At 34.3% G+C, this 20,916-nt stretch overlaps 1 protein-coding gene and 1 non-coding gene across 10 annotated transcripts in view; both read left to right on the top strand.

The window, feature by feature from the left end:
• Clasp2 (cytoplasmic linker associated protein 2) overlaps positions 1-20,916 on the top strand; it is a 204,091-nt gene that overhangs the window by 8,795 nt on the left and 174,380 nt on the right. For all 9 annotated transcript variants that reach the window (XM_077796260.1, XM_077796258.1, XM_026406650.2 and 6 more), the window contains exons 2-5: positions 9,882-9,960; positions 16,110-16,213; positions 19,290-19,381; positions 20,483-20,558. In XM_077796260.1, coding sequence (XP_077652386.1) covers positions 9,882-9,960; positions 16,110-16,213; positions 19,290-19,381; positions 20,483-20,558 — 351 coding nt within the window. The remainder of the gene's footprint in view (positions 1-9,881; positions 9,961-16,109; positions 16,214-19,289; positions 19,382-20,482; positions 20,559-20,916) is intronic.
• Positions 12,800-12,872, top strand: Trnam-cau (transfer RNA methionine (anticodon CAU)). The gene has a single exon. It is a non-coding gene; the product is annotated as a tRNA-Met (tRNA).

The following is a 20,916-nucleotide window of genomic DNA, read 5'->3' as shown; positions in this document are numbered from 1 at the left end:
CAATATCCAGTATGCTGTTATAGTTCTGGAGATTAGAAGTCTGAAATGGATTTTACTGGGATAAACTCAAGGTGCCAACAGGATTATATTCTAGAACTATTGTGGGAGACTTAATTAAAGAGAGGCTTCTAGAGGCTGCTTGCATTCTTTGGCTCATGGCATCTTTTTCCATTATCAAAGCCAGCAGTGTAGCATCTTGAAAACTTTCTTTCTGACCTCTGCTTACATCATCATATTTCCTCTGATTTGGATTTTTGACTTCCTTCTTATAAAGACCTGTACTTATAAGGACTCCCTCTTACAAGGACCCTTGAAATAAACTCAGCCATTTATGTTCAACTAATTTTTTTTCCTTTTTTTTATTGGTTGTTCAAAACATTACAAAGCTCTTGACATATCATATTTCATACTTTTGATTCAAGTGGGTTATGAACTCCCATTTTTACCCCGTATACAGATTGCAGAATCACACCGGTTACACATCCACGTTTTTACATATTGCCATACTAGTGACTGTTGTATTCTGCTACCTTTCCTATCCTCAACAATTTTTTAAAAATATTTATTTATTTATTAGTTATTGGCGGACACAACATCTTTGTTGGTATGTGGTGCTGAGGATTGAACCCGGGCCGCACGCATGCCAGGCGAGCGCGCTACCTCTTGAGCCACATCCCCAGCCCCAACAATTTTTTTTTAATATTTATTTTTTGGTTAGACACAATACCTTTATTTTGTTTATTTATTTATTTTTATGTGGTGTTGAGGATGGAACCCAGGGCCTCACGCACGCTAGGTGTTCGCTCTACCACTGAGCCACAACCCCAGCCCTAAGTTCAACTAATTTTGACGAAGATGTTAAGAATACACAATGAGAAAAAGACAGTCTCTTCATTTAATTGTATGGGGGAAATGATACCTACATGCAAAAGAAAGAAGTTGAACCTTTATTTTACACCATACACAAAAAATAAATAAAAATGGTTTAAAGGCTTAAATGTAAGACCTGTAACTGTAAAAACTCTTGGAAGAAAACGGGAAATTTCTTCATTGGTCTTGGCAATTTTTTTTTTTTTTGATAACAAATGCACAGGCAACAAAAGAAAAAATAAACAAGTGGGACTATATTAAACTAACAAGTTTCTGCACAGCAAAAGGAACAATAAAATGAAAAGCAATCTACTGAATGGGAGAAAATACTTGCAAAGACCCACTTATTAGTCAAGGAGTTAATATCCCAAATGTAAAAGGAGGTCATATAATTTAATAGCAGACAAATAAACCCTAAGCCAAAAATTCACCCCACTTACAAAGTGTGCAAAAGACCTGAATAGATATTTTTCAAAGGAGGACATATAAATGACCAACCAGGTATGTGAAAAAAATACTCAACATCTGTAATCATTAGGGAAATGCAAATCAAAGCCACAATGAGATATCACCCCATACCTGTTAGGATGTCTGTTATCAAGAAGTCAGAATATAACAAGTGTTGCTGGTGAGGATGTAGACAAAGAGGAACTTTTGGGAGGCTGAGGTATTAGGATTGCAAACTTGAGGTCAGCCTGGGTAACTCAGTAGGACCCTGTCTCAAAAAAGAACGAGGGATGTAGCTCAATGGTAGAGTGCTTGTCTAGCGTTCTTGAGGCCCTGGGTTCAATCTGAAGTATTCACAAAACCCAACAAAACAAAACAAAATGAAAACAAACCTACCATATGATTCAGCAATTCCACTTCTGAGTATATAGCTAAAAGAAGTAAAATCACTATTTTAAAGAGATATTTGCCCTGCCACGTTCATAGAAGCATTATTTATAATAACCAAGGTATGGAAACAACCTATTTTTATCAACAGATGGATGAATAAAGAAAATGTGATATACACATGAAATGTTATTCAGCCTTGACAACAAAATAAAGGAAATCCTATCACTTGCAACAACATGGATCAACCTGAAGGACATTATGCTAAGTGAAATTAGCCAGAGACAGAAAGACAAAATACTGCATGATCCTATTTGTATGTGGTATCTAAAAGAAAAAAGGTAGAATTCATAGCAACAAAATAGAATGGGAAGATTGGAGATGTTATTCAGAGGGTATACACTTTTAGTTATACGATGAATTAGTTCTGGAAACAATGTATAACATGTTGACTATTATTAGTAATAACTTGAAATTTGCTAAGAGTAGATTTCAAGTGTTCTTACTTTACATGGGGCCTAAGATAATCCAGGTTAATGTCTCCTTCTTTGATGATTTTTAGTTCCACCTACAGAGTCCCTTTTGTCATGTAGGATAACATATTTACCTAGTGGGGGGGGTTTGGTTAGGATGTGAACATCTTTGGGAGACCATTATTCTGCTGCCAGAGTTAACATATCCATTAAAGTATTTATAAATCTGTTTTCTCCTCAGTCCTCTCTGTTTTTAAAAGCTCTTAGATTTTATTTGTGATAGAGTTTCCAGTAGTCTGGATTTTCTGATTTCATTCTTATAATGATGTTTGACCTTTTTTGTTTTTCTGTATTTCCTATAAACTGGTAACTTAGTTGGATCTAAAGCTTAATCAAATCCAGGTTTTTTTTTTTTTTTTTTTTCCCATTAAGACTGTTTCATAGGACCCTGTATGCATATGACTACTTGTCTAACGTGTGAGGCACTGGGTTCGATCCTTAGCAGCACATAAAAATAAACAAATAAAAAATAAAGACATTTTCTCCATCTACAAAAAATTTTAAAAAATAATAAAATTTAAAAATATTTTTAAAAAGACTATTTCATAAGTAATGTTCTCCATCCTTCAGGAGGTGCATAAAGTCTGAATCTCTTTTTTTGTAATGTTAGCAGCCATTAATATTTAATTCTTTTATAAAGACAAACTTTTCCCATATACAACTATTTGGTTACTTAGTGTTGTACTTTATGTAGAATGGCAGATTTGTTTTTACGATTCTTTCCTTTTATTTACTAATTGTGAAAATAATGTGATGTTTCCAGTGTCCTTCAGTGTTGCCAGAACTTTTTTTTTTTTTTTTTTTGCTATCATTATGAACTCTTGTATTTAAACATATCTGATGTATTTCAAGACAATGTATTTTTTCCTTTTTGGTATTCACATTGCCCTATCTTGGCATGGCGTTAGTGATCTTTGATAGCATCGTTGTTCTGTGGTATCATAAGATGTTGTCATATTTCCTGCTCCAGCCCTGGATTTAGCCATTTCTCTAGAAGCTGTTTCCTTTTAGTGGGAAACAGTGTCTGGAAACTATGATGTGGTGATAGTGGTACTTATTGTTACTAGTTTAGTCATTGTTTTTAGATTTTTTCTAGTGGGTAGAGTTAGATTTTATTTTAAAGAAAACTATGTTGTGAAGCCAGGTGTGATGGTATATGCCTATAATCATAGCAAATAGAGAGACTAAGTATGACAGGAGGATTGCAAGTTCAAGAGTAGGCTCACTGTCTCAAAAAAAAATCAAAAAAGGTATAACTCTGACTCTTAGTGGGTTCAATTCCCAGTACTACAAGAAGGAAAGGAAGGAAGGAAGAAGATATTTCATGAGTTCATACTGTTATTTCCAGTTCAGATTCAGGACTACAGCTTATACTTAACTTCTACCTATCTTTTGCATGTATCTCTTTCTATAAGCAGCAGTTTCTAAGAACAACAGTTTCCTTTTTTTTTTTTTCGTAGTTTATTTTTATTTATTTATTTTTTTAGAGAGAAAGAGAATTTTTAATATTTATTTTTCAGTTTTCGGTGGACACAACATCTTTATTTTATTTTATGTGGTGCTGAGGATTGAACCCAGCACCCCGCCCTTTGCATGCCAGACGAGACGTTACCGCTTGAGCCACATCTCCAGCCCCTTGCATATCTAAGTGGAGAAATAAAGTCACATTACTGTATTTTAAAGTCAGTTGCAATAGTCTTGTGTGGTTACACTGCTAACTGAATAATATTTAGGTTCATTTGTTATTTCATTTTCAAAAAAAGCATTGTAGATGTTACATTTGTGTTTTTCATTTTTGTTGATCCATTTCAGTTAATTTTTGTAACTGATGTGTAAGTTGAGGTTTAATATTTTGCATGTGGTTATGGTTGTGACATCATTTGTTGAAAGATTTTTCTTCATGGAATTGTCATTGCATAATTGTTGGTTATCAGTTGACTTTATGTTTGGTTCCATTTTGTATTCAGTTTTACGTTAATCTGTTTGTCCATCCTTTTATTAATATCACATTATCTTTATTACTCTAGCTTTATTAAGTCTTAAAATCAGGTAATTTGATTTTAAATTTGTTTTTCTTGTTCAGTGTTTGGTATGGACATTCTACCCATGAACCTTTTATGTATATGTATGTGTGTATTTTATAAATCTAGATCTGTATCTCCCCCTATCCTAAGATCAGCTTGTCAATTTCTGCAACAAACTCTGTTGGGAATTTGATCAAGATTGAATTATTTATTCATGGAGTTTCAAGTCTTTTTTTTTTTAATTTAAATTATGTTTTTTTTTTTTAGTTTGAAATCATTTTTTTTTTGGTACCATGGATTAAACATAGGGGTGCTTAACCATTGAGCCATGTCCCTAGCCCTTTTTAATATTTTTATTTATTTATTTATTTATTTATTTTTTTAATATTTATTTTTTAGTTCTCGGCGGACACAACATCTTTGTTGGTATGTGGTGCTGAGGATCGAACCCGGGCCGCACGCATGCCAGGCGAGCGCGCTACCGCTTGAGCCACATCTCCAGCCCTTAATATTTTATTTAAAGACAAGTTTTCGCTGAGTTGCTAAGGGCCTCGCTAAGTTGCTGAGGCTGGCTTTCAATTCAAGATCTGAAAGCCAGGATTACAGGGTGTACCACTGAAATTTTAATAATATTGAGACCTACAGCCCATGAATTTGGTATATGTATACATTTAATTTAATTCATCTATATCCCTTTCATTAGCTTTTTGTAATTTCAGCATGTAGCTTTTGGACCTCATTATTAGATTTATGTCCTAAGGGGTCAGGCATGGTAGCATACACCTGTAATCCCAGTGGCTCCTAAGGCTGAGATAGGAGGATGGCGATTTCAAAGCCAGCCTCAGCAACTTAGTAAGGTCCTAAGCAATTTAGCCAGACCCTGTTTCTAATATAGTATAGAAAACTGCTGGGGATGTGGCTCAGTGGTTAAGTACCCTTGGCTACCATTCCCAGTAACCGCTCCCCCCCCCCAAAAAAAGAAAAATGTCTAAAGTATTTTGTGGGTTCTGATTTTGTAAGTGACACTAGTTTAATACATTTCAAGACTCATTTGTTGAGTGCTGGTATGAAGAAACATGGCTTTGTGTGTGTTTGTGAGACACTAGGGATTGAATCCAGGGCTTTAGGCATGGCTTTAGGCATGCTAAGCAAGCATTCTACCACTGAACTGCTTCCCCAGACCTTTTTTTTTCCTGGGTGGGGGCGGGGTTTACTGGGAATTGAACTCAGGGGCACTCAACCACTGAGCCACATCCCCAGCCCTATTTCGTACTTTATTTAGAGATAGAGTCTCACTGAGTTGCCTAGCACCTACCTTTTGCTGAAGCTGGCTTTGAATTCATGATCCTCCTGCCTCAGCCTCCCAAGCCACTGGAATCATCACTGCGCCTGGCTCAGACTTTTTTTTGAGACAGGGTTTTGCTAAATTGCCAAGCCTGGCTTTGAATTTGTAATCCTCCTGGCTTAGCGATTTATAATAGTGTGCCATTGCACACAGCCATGATTGATTTTTTTTTTGCCTGTGTGGTGCTGGGGATTGAACCTAGGGCCTTGTGCATGCAAGGCAAGCACTCTACCAACTGAGCTATATCCCCAGCCCTCACAATTGATTTTTATAGTGATCTTTTATCCTGTGATGTTACTCTCTAGTGCTAGTATTTGCTTTAAAACGTCAATTTTTTTTAAATTTTTAATCTTTTATTTATTTATTTTTATGTGGTGCTGAGAATCAAACCCAGTGCTTTGTATGTGCTAGGCGAGTGCTCTATTGCTGAGCTACAACCCCAGCCCTAGAATGTCAATTTTTTTTAGTGATTTTTATATATGTGTATGTGTACTTATACAGAGTTTTAATATTTAATTTCACTTGTTTACTGAGGCATTTTTTTCTTTGTGTAGATCTTTGTATTTGTCTGCTGTTATGGTTTTTTACTTGAAGATGTTTGTCTTTATCATTTCTTTTTTTTTTTTAAGAGAGAAAGGAGAGAGAGAGAGAGAGAGAGAGAGAGAGAGAATTTTAATATTTATTTTTTAGTTTTCGGTGGACACAGCATCTTTGTTTGTATGTGGTGCTGAGGATCAAACCCGGGCCGCACGCATGCCAGGCGAGTGGGCTACCGCTTGAGCCACATCCCCAGCCCCTTTATCATTTCTTATAATGTAGATCTGTTGTAATAAATTCTATCATATTTTGTTTGAAAATGTCTTTCTCTTTTTTTGAAAGATTTTTTTATACTAGGAATAGAAATATAAATTGATAGAATTATTTCTCCAATACTATGAAGATGTCATTGTATGATTCACATACGTTTTGACAGAGAGATTGCAACCTTTTTTGTTGTTATTGTTTAGTTTCTCATTGACTTAGATTTTCTTTTCTTTTGGTTTTAACAGTTTGAGCATCATGTGTCTGTATTTTTTTTTTTTTTTAATTTTCCTTTTGGAGGTTCTCTGAGACTCTTATTGGGTTTGATACCTTTCATTATTTTTACCAAGTTCTTGGCCATTTTCTCCTAATACTTCTTTTGCCTTGTCTCTTTTTCTTTTCCTCTAGAATTCCTCTGATATGTTAAGACAATTTGATATTGTCCTGCTGTTCTTGAATGCTTGCCTCTTCTTCCTCCCCCTTTCTTCACATTTTATATTTTCATTTGGGTAATTTTGACTTCAAGTTCATTGATTCTTTTTTTCTTCATGGCAGATATATTGATGAGTCCATCAAAAGAATTCTCCCCCTCCTCCTTCTCATTTTTGTTACTAGGGATTGAATCCAGAGACTCTCTACTACTGAGCTATATCATTAGCCCTTTATATTTTATTTTAAATTACTACTGAGCTATATCCCTCGCCCTTTATATTTTATTTTATTTTTAAATTTTGAACCAGGGTCTCACTAAGTTGAGGGCTTCACCAAGTTTCTGAAGTTGGTCTTGAACTTGTGATCCTCCTGCCTCAGCTTCTAGAGTCTGGGATTGCAGGTGTGTGCCATGGTACTGGACCCAACAAAAGAATTCTGAATCTCTTTTATCATCTTTAAAAATGCATTTTACATTTTTTTATCATTTGCATTTGACTCAAGATTTTTATCTCTGCTAAAATTCCTTGTTTATTCATGCTTATTGTCTGCTCTTTAATGAGAACCTTTAACACACTTGTTATTTTTTAAACTCTCTTTTTTTTTTTTTTTTTTTGGTACTGAGGATTGAACTCAGTGGGCACTCAACCACTGAACCACATCCCCAGACCTTTTTTTTTTTTTTTTGTATTTTATTTAGAGGCATTTTTTTTCTGTTTCTTGCTGTGCTATTGACATTGAAATTTTCTCCCTTTGCTCTTTTGTGTGTCTCCTAACTTTTAATTGAAAGCTAGATAATGTTCAAGAAATTTAAGACTAAGTTAAATAGTATTTATGCTTAGAAATGGCTTGCTTTTTCTGTTAAGATTCTAGTGTGGAGCTTTGTAATCAGTCTAGGCAGAAGTTGAGTTAGGTTTGCATATTGTGGTTGCTATACTTACCTTTAGTTCATATTTACTTCTGGTTGCTCTATTACTTGGTTGATTTGATGCAGCGTTTTCTTTAATGTTTCTGCTCTATGTTGCACTTAAGCCTTCCTTATTTCCCTGTTTCATAGAGGGCTTTTCCCTAATGTTCCAGTTTTTTCCCTAATGGTAGATTCCCATTGCTGCTGCTTTCTTGTGCTTGCTAGCCTGGTTGGTAGGAGTGTGGTAATTCTCTTGTTTTTCTGGTCCTTGAGTCTTGGGGGCAGGCTTTATCAAAGATCACATCCCTCCCCACCTGGAAACCTTTAATTGTTTGAACTCATCATGTCCTCCCATTGAAGCAGAGGGCTGTTTTTCCCCAGGTACTTTTTTTATTGGTGCATTATATATTTTTTATTGGTGCATAATGGTGGAATTTCTTGTTACATATTCATATATATGTACAATATAACACTTTCATTTTCTAGTATTTCCCCTTTCCCTTTCCTCCTCCTTCCCCCTGGTCCCTTTCCTCTTTTCTGTTGATCTTCTTTCGATTTTCATGAGATCCCACACACACACCTTTCTTTTCCTTTTTTCTCTCTAACTTCTACATATGAGAGCAAATATTAAAACTCTTGGCCTTCTGAGTTTGGCTTATTAACTTGTGGTCTTAAGTTCCACCATTTTTTCTGCAAATGATATGATTTTATTTTTCTTTATGGCTGAATAAAACTCCATTGTTTACATGTATCACATTTTCTTTATCCATTCATTGGTTGATGGACACCTAGGCTGGTCCCATAGTTTGGGTATGTTTGTATGGCTATTGTATGTTGACTTTAATTCTTTAGGATAAATACCAAGGAGCTGTATGTATAGTGGGTCATATGGTGGTTCCATTCCTAGTCTTTTAAGAAACCTCAGTATTGATTTCCATAGTGGTTGAACTAATTACAATTCCAAGACAGAAGGCTTTTTTTTTTTTTTTTTTTTGTATTTTTCCTTTCTTCAACAGAAGCAGGTTTGTTGGTGGTGGTACTGAGGATTGAACCCAGAGGTGCTCTGTCACTGAACTACACCTCCAGCCCTTTTTTGTTGTTGTTGTTTTATTTTTTAATTTTAAAACTGAGTATTGCCTAGTTGCCAAGGCTGGCCTTGGAGTGGCAGTTTTCCTGCCTTGGCCTTCAGAGATTCTGGGAATACAGGCATGTGCAACTGTGCCTGGGAACAGTTTGTTTTACATGTGCCCTTGGGATAACAGTGTTTGATATCCTTCTCTCAGTATTTTAAACTGGCCTTTCCTGTATTACAAGGGTATTGGCAGCATTAGTAAATGCAGTTTCTCACTTCCCCCAGACCTGTACACCAAGAAATCCTTTTTCCAATCCCCACCAGCCCTCAGTCTTATTATTAGTGTGGAGGTTTGTGGAGAAAGAACTTGCAAGTGGGTGCTAATTAGAGCCTCCAAGTGGATACAAACTCTGTGTGTGTGATACCAGAGATTTTGAATTTTCATTCTAGCCTCACTCAAGTTATTAACAATGTGTTAAATATGGTTGTGTTTTTCTTACTTGTATTGCAGCTTAATTTTCTTCCTGTCTTCTGTCACATGTGACCTGCTTGTGTCCCACGTTGTCTTTTTTTTTTTCTTTAAGGTTAGCTGGTTATTCTACAACCTCAGCTTCTGATGCATTCAGAACAGTTATGATTTTGTAGATTACTTGACTTTTTGTTGTTGGAGTGGGAGTGTTGTTTTTCCAGTTTCTACATTCTAGACGGAGGCTGAAATTCCTTTGTAATTAAAGGTACTCTTTTGAATTTTTCACTTTGATTTAGGAACTATTTTGAAGTTCAGGTTGCAAGTATAGTCTGAGTTCCTGTGAAACCTTCACCTAATTTCCCAGTTTTTAGCTTTTTTTCCCCCAAATATTTTATTACTATCTTCCTAATTATTTATAAATTATTATTATTAAACCATTTGGAAATAGGGTGCCTCAGCCTCATGACTGTTTACCCCTGAATACTTCAGTCTCAGTGTTTAAAAACTTGGTAATATATGAAGATTTGAGTGTGTCAAAAATTATATAGTGATGTGTATCAATAATTTGTATTCATTAAAACTTCTTTCTGTCTGTAGGTATCATTAATGGGATTGGAAATTTTAAGTGCCTTTGTGGACAGATTATCAACACGATTTAAATCCTATGTAGCAATGGGTAAGTTAACTTTATTTAAAAATCATTGTAGAGTTTGATGTGGTGACTTTTTTCTCCTAGTTTTCGAACAGAATTAGTTCAGTGTAAATTAAAAAACAGTTTTGTACAATTGAGGGATCCGCTCTTTATTATTTTAGTTTACCCTAAGATTTTGACCTATTTAAAGAATTACATCCCCTTTGAGGAAAAAGCAAATAACCCCAAGAAACAAATAATGAAACAAAAGAAATTGCTAAGTAGTGTTAATAGATTTTTTTATGTTGTATTTTCAGATTTTTTTTACTTGATCTCTTACTGAAGTTTATAATATAGCTTATGGGGAATGATCAGTTCTTTCATTGCCAAACTGTTCAGATTAGTATTTTATAGAACATAACAAATAAATTACAACAAAATTAAATGAAAAAAATGAAAGTCACATTTTTTATTCATACATTGTAATTATACATAATAGTGGAATTAATTATTGCATATTTGTGCATACACACAATAGAACAATAAAATTTGGTTAGTTTTGTTCCCCAGTACTTCAAAGACTTATTTTTGTTTTTTGCTTTGGTTTTGATGTTGAGAATTGAACCGTGGGTCTTGCACATATATCCTATCACTGAGATAGGATTTTTTTTTTTTTTTTTTTGGATACTAGATATTGAATCCAGAGATCTACTACCATTGAGCTACATCCCCAGCCCTTTTTATTTTTCAATTTTGAGACGGGACCTTGTTAGGTTGCTGAGCAGTTCTCAAACTTGCAGTCTTCCTGCCTTAGCCTTCTGACTAGCTGGGATTATAGGCATGAACACAGATTACAGGCATGTATCACTATATTCTGAATTCCTGAACTGAACTCAGTTTTCTATTATTAGATCCAGCAAACAAAATCAGTTGAGTTAGATTGCTTTAAAAACGTTTCCTAAACACTCTTAGTTTCTTTCTTTCTTTCTTTCTTTCTTTCTTTTTTTTTTTTTTTTGAGGGAGGTACTAGATGTTAAACTCAGGGGCATTCAACTATTGAGCCACATTCCCATCCCTATTTTGTATTTATTTAGAGACAGGGTCTTGCCGAGTTGCTTAGCACCTCGCATTTGCTGACATTGGCTTTGAACTCACAATCCTCTTACCTCAGCGTCTCGAGCTGCTGGGATCACAGGTGTCTGCCATCGTGCCCAGCAACACTCTCAATTTCTTTATTAAAGTCCTGAGCTTCTGGGTCTACTTTGGCACTTACTATGTATTTGCTATGTACTATAATTTGCTAGTATAATCTTCTGTGTATTTTAATTCTAATTGCAAAGTTTGCTCTAACTTATTTTCTAAATCTGAGTCACCTGATTCATTTTCTAAACTGTGACTTTTAGAATGCTATATGAATGAATTTGGTTCAATTTTATAACCATATAATCTTAAATGTTAGTGATTTCTTTTATGGATTCAGTTGATGCTTCATATTTAAGTGTATATCACACTTACTTTTAAATATCTTGGTTCAACTTTTTTATTATGTTTGGTATGCCACCAAATCCAGTCAGTTCTTTTTTTTTTTTCCTAGCTATCTTCTCAGCATCAGCATCTAATAGGTTTCTCTGTAATATTCACTTTTTTTTATATTTATTTTTTTAGTTGTATTTGGACACAATACCTTTATTCCATTCATTTATTTTTATATGGTTGGTGCTGAGGATTGAACCCAGGGCCCTGCGCATGCTAGGTGAGCACTCTACCACTGAGCCACAATCCCAGCCCCCTGTAATATTCACTTTTAATCATAATCTTGATTTCAGCCCCTCTTTTATATTCTGATCTTCTGAAAAGATTTGTTTCTGTCAATGTTCTGCTTAAAAACTCTGTAGTAAATGTTAAAAACTATGCTCTGAAAACTTATTTTACTTGCCTTTGTGTTTTCTTAAAATGTTTGACTAAGCATTTAAAATTGGGAAATTTAAAAAATTTCCCAATTTTAAATAAAAGTTTATATTTCTGACTTTGAGAAACTGGCCAATGTGTCATTCTTCCATTCTGACGTGTAATTGTTGACTGAAGCTGTGTTGTAGCTTACTTTTTGTCTGGGTCATGAGCTTTCTAATTCATAAGCCATGTTGTTTTCTTATAACTGAGAATGCTAGGTATTGTATAGTAAGAATGAAATTCTGCACTTAAACTGACTCAGTTTTGGCATTTCTTGTGAAAACGTGACTGTAGTCATTTGTATTTATAATCTCTGCCCTTTAGTAGCTCCTTGCTATTAATTGTTACAGAGAGCATTTTAGATTTGAGAGTATTTCTGGGTATTATGTATCTTACTTGTTTTTCAAACACTAGGAAGGACAGATGGGGTTTGATACACTGCCTGCTGATTTTGAAGCAAGAGGAATAACGGGATTAGAGTTCTAGTTATTGACTGTTTTAAAAAAAAAAAGATTTTTTTTTTAGTTGTAGTTGGACACAATACCTTTATTTTATTTATTTAGTTTTACGTGATGCTGAGGATCTCAACCGCTGAGTCACAACCTCAGCCCCTAGTTATCTATCGACTCTTAACACTGTCCTTTTTTCAGTACTTTTGTTATGTTGTCCTTGGTGTTCAAGTTCTCTTGCTATATATATATATCTTCTCCATCTCAATAATCTTTTTCTTCATAATCTTCGGGAAGTACTTTCTGTCCACCCTAATTTAGCAGAAACTTTCATACTCTTTTTAGATATAGCTTACCTTGTTTATGCTTCTGTTGTGCTGTTATTTCTTTTTGAGATCCTTTCTTTTCTGTGGTTGTTTTCTTTCCCTTCTAGAAATGTGCTTTAGATTTCAGTATCTGGGAGCTTTTAAGATAGACCTCAGGCTGGGGATATAGCTCAGTTGGTAGAGTGCTTGCCTCATATGCACAAGGCCCTGGGTTCAATCCCCAGCACCACCAAAAAAAAAACAAAAGAAAAACAACAACAACAAAAAAAACCCCACCGGATTTTAAGGGGCCAAGGTTGTGGCTCAGTGGTAGAGCGCTTGCCTAGCATGGGTGAGGCACTGGGTTTGATCCCTGGCACCAAATAAAAACAAAGAAAATAAAGATATTGTGTCCATCTACAACTAAAGAAAGATTAAAAAAAAAAACAACATGGAGGCTGGGGTTGTGGCTCAGTGGTAAAGTGCTTGCCTGGCATGTGTAAGGCACTGGGTTTGATTCTTAGCACCACATATTAATAAAGTAAAGGTCCATCAACAATTTAAAAAAAAAAAAAAGGATTGACCTCATCTCACCCCCAATTTTTTTTAACTCTGTGTCTCTAATACCTTTAAGTACTTAATAAATTACATTCAGTTGATTTTTTGGGAGAGTGTTTTCCCAACTAGATGCCACATGTCCATTCATACACTTATAATGTATGGATTTTTCCTTTAATTTCCTACCCTTTCTCTGCATTTACTATTAGTCAATATTGTTTTCACTTTGAGGGACCTTAATTGCTCTTAACAAAACTTGAACCTATTTTTACTTGAGGGTTGATATGGTGTAATAGAAAAGTTTGTAATCATAGCTTGCTACCATTTTTTAATGCCTACTTTTTACCATGTACTAGGCCTATGAACTTTACATATATGAAAGAGTAACCTCATATGAAATTTCTAATTTGGAGAAGTAAGCTGCTTTTTGAACCAACATTTGAGTTTTATTTTGGAGTTAATTTTTTATTTTGGAGTTAATTTTGGAGTTAAATTCTACTTCTCAGAAGTGTATTTTTTTCCATCTCTATTATATGGTTGTTAATGCATGAAAATGCACATATACCGAAACACCTCAAATTGTAAGTTAATGGGTAGTCATGAGTGGAACCTCATATTGTGTAGTGAAACCATTTGAATCCTGGTTTTACTACTTGCCATTTGTGTGACTTTGGGCAAGCTGTTTAATCCCTCTAAGCCTTCTTTTTTTTTTTTTAATATTTATTTGTTAGGGGTAGATGGACACAACACAATGCCTTTATGTGATGCTGAGAATCGAACCTGGGTCCCGCCAGTGCTAGCTAGGCGAGCACTCTACCTCTGAGCCAGGATCCAGCCCCTCTACCTTCTTTATGGAGTGGACTTACTCTGTTTCTTAGGATTGTTGCTAAGATTAATTGAGATATTACTACATAATATCTAACATTTAGATATTATTATCTTCTGCTATTTAGAAGCTGTTAGAACCATAGTCTCATAAAAGCCAGTCTTACACTTGAGTAATTCCTCTAGTTTTAGTAACACATCTGAGTAGGATGAGAAACATTTAAATGATTCCCACTGACCTTGTAATTAGGCTGCTGCACCGCTGCTGCTGCTGCTGCTGCTGCTGCTGCTGCTGCTTCTTCTTCTTCTTCTTCTTTTTTAATGGTGAGGGCTTTGTTTCCTTACATAGTCATTTACTTGATTAAGCTTAAGATTTTTGGATGATGCCACATTTGGTATAACTGGGCTCTGCTCAAGTCATTTTCTTCCAAAAACAATGAAATTTCTTTTACCTTAAGTGTTGTTGAACCTTATTACATGGGTTTTGATTATTGCAGTGTAGACAAATATATTGGCATCAAATTACATACACATGTAATTATACCTGTCTATAAATAAACTAGGCAAATACTCCTTTTAAAAAATATTTATATATATGTTTGTTAATTGTAGATGGACACAGTACCTTTATTTATTTATTTGTATGTGGTGCTGAGGATTGAACCCAGTGCCTCACATGTGCAGGGCAAGCGCTCTACCACTGAGCCACAACCCCAGCCCAAATACTGCTTTCTTGATTTAATTTTTTCCTACTTCCCTTGTTTTAGACTTAGGCCTACAGTCCCTTTGAGAAAGAAAGGCTATATAGATGTAATGATAAAAGAGAAATAAAAAAAGTTTCTCTGTATTTAAACAAGGAGGATGATAATAGTGATAGTATGTGACATGGATAGTATTCAGTGCTGTACATTCTCTGAGTTGTTTACATCTTATCTTTTAATTTTTAGTAACTTCTCTGAGGTAGTATTGCTACCCATATTTTGTGAAGAAATAGACAAAAAATGTGTTCAAGGTCACACTTCTAATAAAATGACACTAAATGGCAGTGGTAATTAAGGAAATACAGAAAGTTAATTTTTTAAAAAATATTTATTTTTTAGTTGTAGTTGGACACAATACCTTTATTTTGTTTTTTTTATGTGGTGCTGAGGATTGAACCCAGGGCCTTGCACATGCTAGGCGAGCACTCTACCGCTGAGCCACAATCCCAGCCCCAGAAAGTTAATTTAAAAAAAAAATTTTTTTTATTTGTTGATGGACCTTTATTTTATATATTTTTATGTGGTACTGAGGATTGAAACCAGTGCCTCACACATGCTAGGCAAGTGCTCTACTACTAAGCTATGGCCCCAGCCCTGGGAAAGTTAATTTTGACTGAGATTTTTGTTCTAATTTGAGAACCTGTTCCTTCTGAATTCTACCTCTATTGTCCACTCTCCTCCATTTAAGATATAATTTCTATGTGGTGCATTGCTGATTTCTAGTTAAAAAACTCTCGATCCTGAAAACTTTCCCAGAATGGATATTAACTTGCCTTTTCTGCTTCTATTCGAGGAATAGTGTCAAAGTCTAGGGTTTGGTAGAGAAAAACCTCAGCCCTGGAGGCTTAGGCTTTTTGCTTCTGTCAGTTGTAGAATATGTCGTACAGGAGAAGAATGCATAACAAACATGTACAATTTAAAGAAAAGTTATAAAATCACTTCTGAGTTAAGAAGATAAAACTCTGCCAGTACTTTAGACTTTTTCTTTCTGCATTTCTTGATGACACCTCCCTTCTCTCTCTTTTTCCAGAGGTCATCCCTGTCACGACCTTGGGAATAAACATTCCCTTGCCTGTGTGTACAGTTTAACTATCTGTACATCTCTGTAAATAGAATTATATTTTGTTTTGCCAGTTTGAACATCATCAAAAGTGGATGTCATATTGTACATATCCTACTAAACTTGCTTTCAGATGTTTTTGATTCTCATGAATAAAGAACTTAAAACAATTTCTTTACCTTACAAATCTTCATTTATAGAAATGATTGCTATTTGTAGTCTGTAAAATATAGTTTATGATGGAGATGAGTTATATTTACTCTTTTCTTTCCTTCCCTCTCTTTAGTTATTGTAGCTTTAATAGACAGAATGGGAGATGCCAAAGACAAAGTTCGAGATGAAGCTCAAGCTCTGATATTGAAGTTAATGGATCAAGTAGCACCACCCATGGTAAGCCTACATTTTAAAATTCCAATTTTTCTAATTCATGACATACTATCAGTAAAGATTTATGGTAATCACAGCAAGTTAGTAAAGCTGCAAGAAGCATGAAAACTGAAATTTTAGGCAGTGAATTGATATTAGTGCTATAAAGAAATTGAAATTTAAGGTGCAATATCAATATTTAATTTTTTTCCTTTTTTCTTCTACTTTTTATGCTTTTAAAAAAGTCCTAATTCATAGATGTAAGTTATTTGACAGGATACTGTTTATATTATACTTTAGGATTTCCTGGTTTACAAATTATAAATGTTTATAGAGAAAGTTTATTTGAGAGCTACTGAATATTATGTTATTTCCCTAATTCTTACAAAGACAGGAAGAGATTCTTTTAATGTGGTTACTAATTATATAAAGCATATATTTTATGACAGCAACCTGTGTTTTATGAATTTAGTAGAAATAATTTACCATTATGTAATGTATTTTTCTTTTTTTCTGTTACTATAACAAAATACCTGGAGCTGGATACTTATAAAAATAGATTTATTTAGTTCATAGTTTTGGAGGCTGAAAGTCCAAACAACATAGCACAGGCTCTGGTGTAGATCCCTAGCTGCATCACCACATAGTGAGACAGAAATCCAAGAATGAGGGGGAGTGACTAACCAGTCTTTTTTTTTGTTTAATATTTATTTTTTAGTTGTAGTTGAACACAATACCTTTATTTTATTTATTTATTTTTATGTGGTGCTGAGGATCGAATCCAGGGCTTCACATATGCTAGGCAAGCATTCTACCGCTGAGTCACAACCCCAGCCCCCAACCAGTCTTTTGACATCCTACTAGGCTCCACCTCATAGGAGTCCTAATATCTCAACACCACCATTAAAGATCAAACCTTTAACATATGAACTCTTGGGAGACAAACAATATCCAAACCATAGTATGGAGGTATTGTGAAAGGACAGTAAAAATAAATTAACTTGCAGAGAAGAGAGAGTAACTCAAGTGGAAAAAAAATCAGAATATGTAATATGTACAATGATATTATGTGATACTTAAAATGCAACTTAAAGACTGGGATTGTGGCTTAGTAGCAGAGCGCTTGTCTCGCAGGTATAAGGCACTGGGTTCAATCCTCAGCACCACATAAAAATAAATAAATAAAATAAAGGTATGTGTCCATCTACAACTAAAAAAATTTTTTTAAAAATGCAACTTAAGGGCTGGGATTGTGGCTCAGCGGTAGAGGGCTCGCCTAGCATGGGCGGGACCTGGGTTCGATTCTCAGCACCACATAAAAATAAAGGCATTGTGTTGTGTTCATCTACACGTAAAATAAATAAATATTTAAAAAACAAAACAAAAAAATGCAACTTAAAGTTATAATATGTGTTTTATTTAAAAAATCCAATTTCTGGATTGTTACAAGTAAATATTATTCCAGATATTTTAAACCTCAGAATTAAAACTTTATAGTTTGGTAGATATTCTTTGTTTTATGTTTATTGATTTGTATTTTAAGTTGTTGTTGGCTTTTAGTTATTACAAAGTATACTCTAGAGAACATTCTTGTACATGTATCTTTAGACATAAGTATATGTGTGGTTTTTTTTGTTTGTTTGTTTTTTATTTTTATTTTTTGTGTTGCTGGGGATTAAACCCAGGGCCTTGTGCATGTGAGGCAAACACTCTACCAACTTAGCTATATCCCCAGCCCTTGAGTATTGTTATTGAGTAGAGTTCCAGAGATGGTGTTGCTGAGTCAGTTTATTCAAAGGGGGACTCTACCATTGATCCACATCTCCAGACCTTTTGCTTTTATTTGGAATCAGGATCTAGCTAAGTTGCCCTGTCTGGCCTTGAACTTGGGATTCTACTGCCTAAGCCTCCCGAGTTGCTGGGATTAGAAGTACATAGGACTACACCTGGTTCCTATTTAAAATTTTGAAAAATCAGTGTTTAGATTAGCTTCCTGAAAGTTTGGCAGTGAGAGAGAAATATATTAATAGAACTGAATATAGTCTCCAGAAATAATATTGAATCTGGAAAAAAAGGGTGTATGTATGTGTATGAATTTGGTAGATGGTAAAAGTGTGTTTCCAAATGTGGAAGAAAGATTAATTGGGATGTGTGACTATTTGTTTGGAAAAAATAAAGCTAAATTCCTCGATATGCCAAACTGAAAATATTGTTTTGCAATATTAGTGTAAGTTTGTATTTTTCTTCAGAAATAAACTTATACAAATAGGTAACCATAAAATGACTTGACTTGAAATGGTTTTGTGTTTGGATCCAGGATTAAAAGTAGAAAAAACTTAATTATAAAATCTTTAAAAAGCCTATTCTGTGTGACAGTTTATAGTAGTTGCTAGGCACTGGTGGACCTCTTTAATGTTTACTGGACTACTGGACTTATAATAGTAGCATTGTTATTAAGGTTCTAAAGCACATAAGAAACCGTATCTTTGGAAATGCTAAGGTTTTTAGGTATTAAGCATTTTTTTTTCTGACAATAATTGAAATCTATAGTAAAAAATTATATATAAAAACTAAAAATATGGTTAAGATACTAAAAATGGGTAGAAACAACTGCAATGTAAATTTGGCTTAGAAAAATTTTAAGTAAGGGTTAAGTATCCCTAATCCCAAAATCCAAAGTGCTCCAAAATTCAAAATTTTTTGAGCATTGACATGACATCACAAATGGAAAGTTCCACACCTGACCTCATGTGACAAGTTCTACTCCAAACACAGTGCACTAAAAATGTTGAATAAAATTATCTTCATGTTCTGTGTATGAAGAATATGTAAAACATAAAGGAGTTTTGGGTTCACATTTCAGTCCCATCTCTAAGATATCTTGTGTAAATGCAAATATTCCAAGATCTGAAAAAAATCTAAAACCTGAAACACTTCTGATCCCAAGCATTTTGGATAAGGGTTACTCTATAGTAGAGAAGTGAACAGTCTGATGAAAAAATTCAGTAACACAATAAAGCTGATAATAAGGTTGGAAAGTGTTAAAATATTGTGGATAATTTAAGTTTTCATTTTACATGTTTACTCTTTTTTCAAATAGTATGTTTGGGAACAGTTGGCTTCTGGTTTTAAGCACAAGAATTTTCGATCTCGAGAAGGCGTGTGTCTGTGTCTTATTGAAACCTTGAACACGTAAGTTTTATGATTACTGAAAATAGCCTCTACGTTTTCCATTTCTCAGAATCAAAAATTCATTTCACAAGGTTAAGGAAAGTTATGGGAATAAATTTTGAACAGCTATTCATTATCTCCACAAAAATTAATAACTATTGCTAATATTTTTATGCATGTTATTCTTCATGTTAATTTTAATCATTTAGTGATAAGTGTTCTCTATTTTTCTTCATTATGTTTATAGTAGCCACCCAAAATAGATGGTCATAGAATGGACAGATGTATAACTTAGGATCTGTTTCTATTGTGGATCCAATTTGAGATTGTTAAGTTAAGTTATGGTATTTCACATATTATAGCCATTTTCCATCCCCCTTTTGCCATTTGGCCTTAAGCTTCCTGGAGCACTGTGGGTGGCTACCAAAATCATACATTGAACAAGATTCTTCCAGGTAACTAGACAGCATAGACATCATAGATGTCACTGGGGCTTTTGTTCTACTTTGGACTATTTTTTCAGATTTTATGCAATCTGATAGGTAGTGTGTAGTAGCTTTCAACTTTTTCTATAGCATTACTTCCTTAAATATTCTTTCATTTGTTTTCTTTTACTGCTCTATGGTCCTTTCTGCCATCTAGAGCTTGTAAATGCATCCAGTCTACACAATTTTTGTGGGTCTTGGCTCTCCTGTCATTTGCTTTCAACCTGTGAACTCATCCAAATATCAATAATCATAAATTATTATGATCTTTTAATATACTTATTTCATTGGATTGCATATTTATTTGAGAACCACAGTCTAAGAAAAATCACTCTTTCAAAAGCAAATGCTTTGATTTCGTAAGTAATTGAGAGGTTTCTAGGTTTAAAAGTGCTGTTTCTTAAGCATTTTGCTTTTTTGGGTCATGGACAGTTTTCAGTGTCATTATTCAAGTTTGCATATTTCACATTGTTTAGAATTATGTTTTGCTTGTGTCTCATATCCTTCATGTTTTAATGATGTGTGCCCATCTTCTCTACCATAATTGTCATATTGATATAGACAAGAAGAAGGCATGAGGATATTTTGTTTACTATTTTATTGAAACCGAATTCTCTTTTTCTCAAATTATATTTAGTTTTGGGGCTCAGCCACTAGCCATCAGCAAGTTGGTACCACATTTGTGTATCCTATTTGGTGATTCAAATACTCAGGTAAAACTTTATTTATATTCAAGTATTGACTGTTGGCTACCCTTTCTTTTCTGTGCTCTTATCCCATTTTACAAAAAGGAGAAAGGGTGGAGGGTGGCCATGAAACAAAGATTTTTACCTTACTTTTTAAAAAATACATTAAGATTAGCTTTAAACAACATATTCCACATAGGTTGCTGTAGTTTGTCAGTATCTTTGCTAGTATTAAGGATAGATGAAATTTAATAATGGGTTCTTGAGTTTGAGTCACAAAGATTCTGGGTTACCTTATAGTCCTCCTGTGTAGTAATTGTGAGGAAAGGTTGTCAGCTTCCTTTATTCCTGAATATAAAAGCTTTTTTGCCTAACATTTTTTTGT

The sequence above is a fragment of the Urocitellus parryii genome, chromosome 3 (genome assembly GCF_045843805.1).
Source record: "Urocitellus parryii isolate mUroPar1 chromosome 3, mUroPar1.hap1, whole genome shotgun sequence".
Lineage (NCBI taxonomy): Eukaryota > Metazoa > Chordata > Mammalia > Rodentia > Sciuridae > Urocitellus > Urocitellus parryii.
Note: the sequence above shows the minus strand (reverse complement) of the source record. Positions and strands in the feature narration are given on the sequence as shown.